Source organism: Microtus ochrogaster, chromosome 1 (assembly GCF_000317375.1).
Source record: "Microtus ochrogaster isolate Prairie Vole_2 chromosome 1, MicOch1.0, whole genome shotgun sequence".
NCBI lineage: Eukaryota > Metazoa > Chordata > Mammalia > Rodentia > Cricetidae > Microtus > Microtus ochrogaster.
This window is the reverse complement of record NC_022009.1, coordinates 126487950-126498653: the sequence shown is the minus strand read 5'-3', so window position 1 is coordinate 126498653 and position 10704 is coordinate 126487950. Positions and strand designations below refer to the sequence as shown.

The window sequence follows — 10704 nt, the reverse complement described above, 5'->3', positions numbered from 1 at the left end:
AGAAGTAGGATCAAAACCCAGTGCCATTGTCCTTGGCTTCTCAGCAGCCCTCATTGTCCGTCATATTCAGAGAGTCCGGGTTTATCCCCTGCTTTTCGAGTCACAATTCAGCTGGCATTGGTGAGCTCAACAGAACTATTCTGGTAGAATTTATTTAAACACAACAGTGTGTGTGTGTGTGTACGTGTGTGTGTGTGTACGTGTGTGCTTGTGTGCTTGTGTGTTTAAGATAAAGTTAGTTTCAGTGAATCAATGTGCTGGCTTTCTGGCTCTCAAATACCAAGGAGGCCAATCCAGTGAAGGGCTTTGCTTTGCTAGCAGTGAAATAAAAAACGGCTCAGGTGACTCTTAGGTTCACCCCTTATGTCAGAACTCTTACTCTTTGAGTTTTCTTGATATATAAAAGCTGGTTTTCTCAATATTTACAAAACAGAAAAATCAAATAGTACAGTATTGTTTGGGAGATCAAGATGAAATGCAATTCTTTGTTGTTTTATATACCTGCAACACTTTTAAACAAGACAGTGAATGAATGTCAGTGTAGATACAGTAAAAGGCCATGCAATCAATGATTTCAATTTCAACATATAAATTGTTATTGGTCTTCCTTTTGAGATTTTTCAAATCATTTTTGTAAGTAACGTAAAATAATTGTCTCCAAAATGTAAGGTACTCTTAAACAGAAAATCCTATAGCAGACCTCTGATACTGAAAAGCATTTGATTTCAGTAACTGCCTCCCCCATTTCCACCCCCCACACAGCTAAAATAGAGGAAGACCCATGAAAATTCTGATGTGTATCCACCATCCTATTATTTCTCCTATAAAATGTCTTTGTTCTCGCAGCAAGGCATTTGAAGGGGCTAAGATTTTCACCCTTTCTCTGAGACCCAAAGATGTTTCCTTTGCATTCATACCAGGTGTTGGGATATTTCTGTAAGTGTGCTTCTGAGATACCTCAGGAGGCCCTCATTTATGGGAACTCTGAGCTTATGCGAGAGTCAAGTATCCTGCAGAACTGCACACTGTGTCTCCTTTATCCCCATAGTTGGACTCTCAAAGTATCCTGAGATAGTGATGAAAGGATTAATCCTTCAGAGCGCTTCTGTAATGCAAGATTAGCTTCTAGGGAGCATCTTAAGATGTCTAGGACCAAAATTTGATCAACCAGTCTTTTCTGAACTCACCCTTTCATAGGGAGTTACAAGCTTTGACTGGCCTGCCCTGGTGTAGAAAACATCGTCAGCTGGTGCCAACCTGCATGCTGATGGGTTAAAAGGAATTACAGCAAGCTTATGAGACAGCTGTGAGAAGGGAGTAGAAACTCAAGCCATTCCAGTCCCGATTCACTGCACAGAAATCTGTTGAGTGAAGTCTCCCTAGCAGGAGCTGTGTCAGGTGACGGAGCTGTGAGGGACAGGAGACTGAACCCGATTATGTGGTGTTCCGTCTACTGTGAGATCCACAGAGAGCCAGGCAGTTACCTAGGTAACAACACCTGTGTGGTAATTACAAAGCATGAGGGGTCAGGGGACTTGGAGGCCCCTGGGGACCCTTAGAGGACTCAGGAAACTGAGACTTGAACAGAAGAAAGCATGACATTTGAACTTTAGTATTTTTTTTTCTTTCCTGTCAGAAAAGTTCACTGATTTGGTAGCAGTCTCCTAAAATATATGTAAACTTTTTTTAGAAGATAAATTATTCGACTTTGGGGTTTTAGAGCAGGAAAAAAGCCTAGAGAGATCTGGCCTGCTTCTTCAGCTGCCCCTCTCAACTCTGAGAAGGACAAGAAGTAGGAGAGTCCCGGAGTGAGGGCCAGCGGGCCAGCGTGCTGGCCTTCTCTGCGTTACTACACCAAAGTACCTAAAACAATTTATGAGAAGAGATTTTATTGGCTCATAGTCTTAGAGATTTCAGCCTTGAGGGTTGGGCCTGAGGTGAGGAAGCGCATCACGACAGAAGCTCTTTACAGCAAAACCACTCATTTCATGAATCCCACAGTCCTCTTTGAGGGCCTTTCCCTGCCACCTGAAGACTTTCCATTAGAAGGCCCGCCTCCTAATGGTTCCATGGCATCATAATAACTCTAATAATTCTACAAGCCTTTAGCACATGATGCTTTGGGGAGGCATTCATAGCAGTTAGGGATTGGGACGCAACACAGCCTCCTTGGGTTCAGAACATAAGTGCTTCTTGAAACCTCTGTGCCTTTTTTGTTTTGATAAAATGTTTACCACATTTGGAACACCAGATAGTCCTTTCATCAGACCTTATGCCTTCCACGTTTGCATTCTCTTCAACATAGATGAAGAAGGGAAGAGAAAGGGGAGGGCGGTTTTAAACCGTTAGGAACAAGGATTGAAATTTCAGCTGCTCCTCGTTCACCTTGATTTAACTCATCTGTCTACTGCAGGATAGAAAAATTGACTATTGTAAGTCTGTAAATGCCCCCTCGGTGTGTTTAGGCAGGCTCCTATCATATACTGTATTCTTTGGTTTTATTTGTCTCCATTATATCCTACTGACAGCTTTAGTTTTGCACCTTGGTAGTAATAGTACATACCCCTATCATATTTGCACCTAGGTAGTAATATCATATGCCTTCATCGTATTTGTAGTAATATTACACACTGCCCCCCATATTTGTAGCTTTCTTTCACAAGCCACATAACTTTTTGCTGTTCCTGAAGAGCTTCTTGGCTTCTTGAAAGAATTAAATTCCTTAAATTAAAGAATTTAGAAGCAAGCTAAGATCTTCTAGCTGGATAAATTTTTTTCCCACTCTTGTTGAATCAATTTTTATTTACAATATTGATATTGTCTGACACAGATTTATAACGTGTATCATACCTCAATGTGTAAATCTCAGTTTTTAAAGAGAAATAAAAATTAGAAAAAAAATCCCTCAGAATTCAAGTATATTGTAAAGTGTCTAAGTAGCACTTGATTGACCAAATATGGAAGTATGAGAAATATGTAAAGTCACGTTATGACATGCTGTTTTTCTGTGTGTGCGCACGCATGCACACGCATGGATGTTTGTATGTGGGTAGATGGGATGCATTGGTGGCAGTGGGCTCAGTGCTCAGGTCTGCTCCTTTATTTGTGTTTATCTCATTCTCCATGGGCTTGTACCTGTGCTGAAACAGCACTGAAGGAAGCTGGAACTCCTGGCCTTCCATGAATACGGGCTTTTATCCATTTTCAACTATACCCTCACCTTGCCCCTCTGTTTTATTTCTATGCATTCTGGTTTACAGTTTAAACAGAGTAATGATAACCTAGCATAGTAGTCTGAGTCTACTTTGTGAAAAAATGTGAACAGAGACCTGTACTCTAAAGGAACAGTGTTAGGGAAAGGAATTCCTATGCCTTCTTTCTTGTCATCAGTGCTGTCTGTGGGTTTTACTTTGTTGTTCTTCCTTTCAGGTTTAATAGGAAGTGTTGCTCCATCCCAGGCTTCACTGGCCTGACCTATAGCATGGCTTCCGAATTCCTGCAACCCCTGTAGAAACAACCTGTCCAGCTCCCACCTCTCAGTGTCTGAACCTCAGGAAAACATTCCAGAAGAGGTTTTGTTCTTGTGTCTAGTTTATTTTTATCATCTGTGTTCTTAGCACCCTTTTCTTCCATTTCTAGGGAGATATAAGCCCTTGAAATGCTAATTCTATCACAAAAGGTGGGAAAAAGAGGGTTTGATTGCTCTAAAATGCCCTACAGGCTGAAGCATCTTTCTAGTTTCACAATTGAGAATTTCTCCTGTGCCGGCTTCCTGTTCCCCAGTGACTTCCGTGTTGCCTTGTAGGCGTAAGATAGGTCTCCTCCCCAGCAGCCCAGATCTCAGGCTTCTGGCTCCCGTACCTGCCACATCTCCAGGCCTGTTTCCTCCCTCACTGAGAACACCGAAGCCTTTAGGAAACCTCTGCCCCCAGAGGTAAAGCAGACTAAGGAGAATAAAGGAAAATCACCTACCATCTGTTAGATGTCTGCCAGCTGCCCCTGCCCTGTCACTCTTCACTGTAAAAGACCTACATGGTGTTGCCCAAAGCCCACTGAGTCCGTTCTCTCTTAAACAAAGCAGCCCTGTGGGTTTTTTTATTTCCCATAGCCTAATGGGTCTTTCCAACAGTGTACTAGTAATGTGCGGTTGTTTGTCTCATCTTGGAAGAACAAACAAACAGACTCTTGACCCTTGACTCACTCCCCCACTCTTACTCTGGCCCACCTTTAAGTCAGAACTCTTGGGACAAGTTGTCACCCTGCCTGTCCTTCCCACCCCCTTAAGCCCTCCACAGCCAGACCTTTACACCATACACCGAAATTTCCTTTGTCAAGATTCGAATGGTAATCATGTTGCTAACCTGAGTTGTCAGTTTTCTTTCTTTTTATTTTTTAATTGTTATTTATGCACATGGGTTCTATGCAGCTGCCCTCGGAGCCCTTGAGTTATCCACGTGGGTACTGGACATTGAACCCAGGGCCTCTAGAAGAGCAGCCGATGTTTTTAGCCATCGAGCCATCTCTCCGGTCCCCAGCTGTTAATTTTTAATCTTCGCCTTATTTGGCCTGTCAGTAACTGACACTAAGGCCCCTTGAAACACTTTCTTGACGTGGTTCATTGTAGACATCTTGATTTTTTTTTTCCTGCTTTTGTAACTTCCCTCTGAACTTGGCTTGTTGCTAAGCTTTGGGGGTCAACTTTGACCTCTTTGTTGTGCTTGGACTACTGGACTTGAGCAAGAGTTTAGAGGCTAAGACTATCTGTACTGGTATATCCAGCATTCACCCTTGTACCTTGACCTCTCTCCTGAAGTTTGGATTTGTACATGCTCTACTTTCTCCTCACCACCTATACTTGACGGTTTAATAGGCATTTCATGGTTACTATTCCAGATCTGAATTTTGCATCATTCTGTCTATCACTAAACTCATTTTGCCCTTTTTACTGTTGGAGCTAATGGAAGCTGTACAATTTCTGTTACACAAGTCAAAAGCCTTAACTTTTCTTCATCTCTCCTTTCTTGGACCCTTCTTTCTGCCTCACTCCCTTTGAATAATTATCCTCATCTCTTGCTCTGATGATAGTCTCCAGCTCGCCATACTTTATACGTAGCCTTTTACAATCCAGTCTTTTTGTTTGTTTTCTGGTTGATGTATAATGTACATTTTAAATCGGGTTCATCCAGAGAAGCTGTTCTTGTCTGATACTCAGCTCCAATAGGAATGAATAGTCTCACGCAATGCTTCAATTAATCATAAAACCTGTTAAACATCCAACAGTGCCATAGCCTCTACTGAGTTCCTGAGATAATGGATAGGACACATCCTTGGTCAATTGTTGGTCAGAAAAGCCTCCGAGGTGCTGGAGAGATGGCTAGGAGGTCAACAGTTGTTATGGCTCTTGTAGAGGAACTGGGTTTTACTCGCAGCACCCATGTCAAGTGGCTCATAACTACATGAAACTCCAGCTCTGTGGGATGAGACATCCTCTTCTGGCTTCTGCAGGCACTCACACTCAAGTGCACGTACCCCTCCCTACAGAGATATATGCATATATACAAAAAATAAAAGGCCTGGGGTACCACATAAGAAAACTAGTGATGAAAACCAACCCTGAGGCAGAAACACTGAATGTTCATCAGCTGGTATGCAGAGAAAAAAAGTGGCACTTTTGTACAAGACAGTGTTACACAGCCATAGAAAACAATTAAGTACTCAATATTTGCTACAACCTGGATGAACCTTAAATAAGCCAAGTGAAAGGCCAATCACGAAGTACCTTATACTGTGTGATTCAATGTCTATGAACTATCTAGAATGCACTAGAGAGATGGCTCAGTGTTTAAGAGCTCAGCTGCTCTTCCAGAAGACACAGGTTCAAGTCCCAGCATGCACATAGTTCACAGCCATCTGTAACTCTAGTTCCAGGGAATATGACACTTTCTTCTGGCCCCTGTGGACATCAGGCATGCATGTGATACAGACATACGCAGGCAAAATACACATACATATAAAATAAAAATAAAACATAGTTTTAAAAAATAGCTGTGCTCCATAGAACCAAAGGCATAAGGCAGAGAGTGTAGGTGCCTTATATCTTTGGGTGGTAATGTAGGTAATGGAAGAGGCCATGTGGAGTGACCACTAATGGGCTCAAGACTTCTCTTCTGGTTGTGGTGATGGCTGTACACTTCTGAATACATTAAATGGTGCTGAATTGTGTGCTTGAATGGATGACTGTATAGTATTTGTGCTGGTTATGTTTCACCATTGTGGAACAAGCTGGAGTCATCTGAGAAGAGGGAACCACAAGTGAGAAAATGACCTCATCAGATTGACCTGTAGGCAACCCTGTGGGCTGTTTTCCTGATTCATGATTGGTGTGGCTGGGCCTAACCCACTGTGGGCATTGCTACCCCTGGACTGGTGATCCTGGGTTGTATAAGACCGCAGGCTGAACAAGCCAGTAAGCCACACTCTTCCATGATTCTGCTTCAGTTCCTGCTGACTTCCCTTTATTCAGACTATATCTGTAAGGTGAAACTAACCTTTCTCTCTCTGAGTTGTTTTTGGAGAGTGTATTTTCACAGCAATGGAAACCTAACTAGGACACTATATGACTCATATCTTAATAACAGAAAACCAAAACAAACCACAATTACTATGCTGGAGGGAACACAGTGCCATGGCTGAGAAGTGAACAGAGGATATGTCAGAGACAAGGCTGAAAAGGACAGGTGAAATGACACTAGTTTCTAATGAGGGTAGCAAGTGATGTGGTTGCCCTGGCATTGTGATAACAGTGACTGAAGCTAGGGAATATGGGGAGAGTGGAGGTCAGATGGCCAGTGTCAGGACAGTGGTGGAGCCCATGCAGGGAAGAAGATGCATGTGAACCATGTAGGAGCTGAAATACTTGAGAGCCTTTGAGTAGTGATCTGCTGTGGGGAGCAGAGCCAAGCATGAGGACATGACTCCCAGGAGTAATGTGTGGGTAAAGGAGTCTGTGCCATTACCACCTGAGGTGGCCCACAGAGGCAGGGTTAGCAGGAGAGAAAGGTGATTGATGCTTTTAAAGCATTGGTCTGGGCACGCTGAAGTTAAATACAGAAGCTGGGTCTTGCTTCATAGTTGGAAGAAATGGGCGGTATCCAAGCCTCCTACACTGACTGAGTCTGCACCACTAGCCTTCTGGTATTGCAAAGCAGTATAACATTTTATCACTTAACTACTAATGGGGAACCTTGGCTTTTGTCAAATCCAGCTTTGCCACATCTGCCAAGGAATCTTGGGAGAAAATGTACATGTACATCTTCATTTGCTTAACAGGTGTACTGGGGTCAGAAGGAACTCTTCATTCTGTTGTGCTGAAGTCAGGGGGCATGGGAACCTGCTTTGTGCAATGAAATTCTGGAAAACACACACCGTAGTGAGAAGGTTCCATTGCAGTGCTGTGGGTGATTTTAACTTTGCTGACTTTTACTGCACTCTAATATTTCTGATTTCTTGAATTCTTTTTTTTTTTTTTACAGGTTACTTGTCTGCAAGACTTTTTTGGTGATGATGATGTTTTTATTGCATGTGGACCTGAAAAATACCGTTATGCCCAAGATGACTTTGTCCTGGATCATAGCGGTGAGGCAATTCATTGACCATCTCTGTAGCTCCTGAAAAGGCTCGGACTTTAGTGACAAACATGTTGAGGACATAGGAATACTGGAGAAAGATAACCCAGCATGGGTGGTGCTCATCTGTCATTCCACCTCCTGAGGCCGGAGGATCACATGACTCTAGGAAGACTCTAGGCCAGCCTTGGCAACATAGTGAGACCTTCTCTCTGAAACATATGTTGAAGGATAATTAATAAACTGTCCATGACAATTATCTTGAGATTTCTTTTTACATCAATTTTGTGTGCAGCTTTAAAAAAATCATACGTTGTTTATATATTTATAAAAATAACTTGGGTGGGATGAAAATGCCTGTTTATTGACTAATCTATTAATAAGTTTTTAACTCTTTCAATGATTTCAAGTGATACTGGTATAGTAAATGATTATTAGATGGAAAAGGTAGCCGAAGATAATTTAGCCCTGGCTCTGCATCCTTCTAACTCACTACAGCAAATGAAGTTCTAATCAGTTAAGTCAGTCTTGTAGAATGGTCACTGTAAGTGGGACTAACCATAGCAATAACAATAAAACATGTTTAAGTGCTTACTACACATGCATTGGTAGGACAACTGTTGCCTTATGTGTAGTAAATTTATCAGAGCTAGTTGGATCGTTTGCTTTTTGTTGTTGATAATGGCCCTTGATAGCCTCTAAACACAGGGGTGGGGAGGGAGAGAGAACACTATTGACTTCCCCCCTCTCAATTTCTAGTTATTTCACCTTCTTTAAAAATGGGAGTGATAATGGATGTTTTATAAGATTTTGTGAAGGTCAAGTGAATGAATATACATCTATAGCTAAGGATCCATGCGTGTCTTGCTATTTTTGCTATTGTCCGTATTGTAGCACCATCATTACATGGTGAAGTGTTTACAGTGAGAGCAAATCTCAAATTGAATTCTACCACAAATACACTTATCAGGCACAAAGGTTTTTTGTTTTGTTTTAAACGTCAATCGTTTAATTGTGTTATCTTAAGAGCTCCATCTTAGGCTTCTGAAAGTATCACACATTAAAGAGGCATTAAAATGACAAAAATCAAAGGAAACATAAATTTGAAAACCTACTCCCCCCAAGCAAGAAGAAAGGAATGGAAGAAGGCCTGGTGTGGTGGTGGAGGATTTTAGTTCTAACACTTAGGAGGTAGATACAAGCCAAACTTTGTGAGTTGAGTTGAGGCCAGTGTGGTTTGCATAATGAGTTCTAAGGCAGCTAAGGCTACGTCTTTAAAAACAAAACATTCAGAATGCATAGAATTCTGCTAACCTAATTTTGATCAAGTCACAATTTCCCCCTAATTCTTAAAGCTGGATATGGCTCTGAAGTTCCTGGATATTGGGGTCTGTTTGGGGTAACAACCTCCACAGCACACTTTTAAGACACAATGGAACATAATCTACATTGCTAATGGCTTAGCAAAAACTGGAACTGCCCCGTTTATATTAGCTTTGATTAGAGCCTTTCAGATGTTAACTAGGCTTCCCTGGTGATTATTCCCCTGATTTATACTTCACTTGTTAATTTGCCACCCTTAGGGGCTAGATTAAAACTAACTCTCATTTTAATCTTTTTGCATAAATTGAAGTATTTTGAAGTAAATGATAGACAATATGTTTTCTGATTTATCCCTTATAACAAGCCTATGAAGCATATTTTATTCTTACACTAATATGTTAGGGAGAAATAGTGAGGCTTTGAACATAAGCAGGGTCTTCCTTCTAGCCGGCAAATGTCAAGCCATGACTCATCCCCAGTCTGCCTGACTGCAGAAACCCGTGGTCTTAATTACTCAAATCTGAAGTGATGCTCGCAGCTGTAATTCGTTCTGTGCTCCAAATGCTATCTTATTTGGTAGCTTATGGAAAGGTCAGTGTTATTGTTTAAAGCTATTTTTCTCATTTTTGCTCTTCCATGCTTTGGAGAGATGGGTAGCTAGATAGTAAAGAGACCATAAGTTAGTTTCTGTCCTTTTAAAGTAAGGACTTGAAGACGACGTTAAATTGCGGTCTATGCTGCCTGTGAAAAAGCTGCAAGCTGCACACAGATAAACGTGTGGTTTAACTGTGAATGATTCTATACATTCACTTAGGACAGTAGAGTTTCTGTGCTCATTAAGAACTTAGTCCAAACAATGACATGTCACAGATGTGTGGTCTAACTGGAGATGTAAATATGACACGTACTTTTCGGAAGTACTGCTCCATACATGGAATTTATGGAGCTCAGGGGCTGGTAGCTCACCAAGTCCGGCATTCAATTCACAGCACTAGAAAAATAAAAGGCAGAATGGGAAAGAAAATGTCAGGTAATTACAGTGGGGCTGGAGAGATGCCTTGGTAAGGTGTTCAGTGTGTAAGTGCCCACCAGTACAGAATCCCTGAGTTCAGTGACAGCTTATCTCAATGTGGTAGAGAGTGATGAGGAAGGTGGCTGGCTTGACTTCTTGCATTTGTGTGATGGCACATGTGTGTGTGCGCGCGCGCACACACACACACACACACACACACACACACACACACACACACACCCTAGTTTCAGGCAGCTAACCATAGTGCATGTGGTATGCCTTTGGTCATTGCTGAAATCTGCTTTACCTACAAATGCACTTTTGTTCTTTACAGAATGCCGTGTCCTGAAGTCATCTTATTCTCGAGTCTCAGCTGCTAAGTATTCTGGATCCAAAAGCCCAGGGCCCTCTCGCCGCAGCAAGTCACCAGCTTCAGGTAGTAACAGAAAAACTTAGAAGGGGGTGCTGTCTTTGGTTTTCCCACATTTTTATGAACTTAACAGCCTTTACCAGCTTGTGTACAACCATGTTCTAGAACAATAATAGTAAGATATTTTAAACAAAATTAGATCTGTCTTCAAAAGGCAAAAGTCTTTCAAGGAATTCTTGGACTTCATTCTGACACATTTTCTTGTAGATAGCCTCACTGTCCAATCTTCCACTGACGTGTGCATAAATGCATTTCACATTCTGGGCACTGTATACTATATTTTGAATTCTGTGCTTCATAATTGTGGATATTTA

The 10704-nt window shown here is 41.7% G+C and overlaps 1 protein-coding gene across 4 annotated transcripts in view; it reads left to right on the top strand.

The window, feature by feature from the left end:
• The window catches only part of Dclk2 (doublecortin like kinase 2), a 122579-nt gene that overhangs the window by 65944 nt on the left and 45931 nt on the right, over positions 1-10704 (top strand). For all 4 annotated transcript variants that reach the window (XM_005344177.2, XM_005344175.3, XM_013348664.2 and 1 more), the window contains exons 3-4: positions 7533-7635; positions 10295-10396. In XM_005344177.2, coding sequence (XP_005344234.1) covers positions 7533-7635; positions 10295-10396 — 205 coding nt within the window. The remainder of the gene's footprint in view (positions 1-7532; positions 7636-10294; positions 10397-10704) is intronic.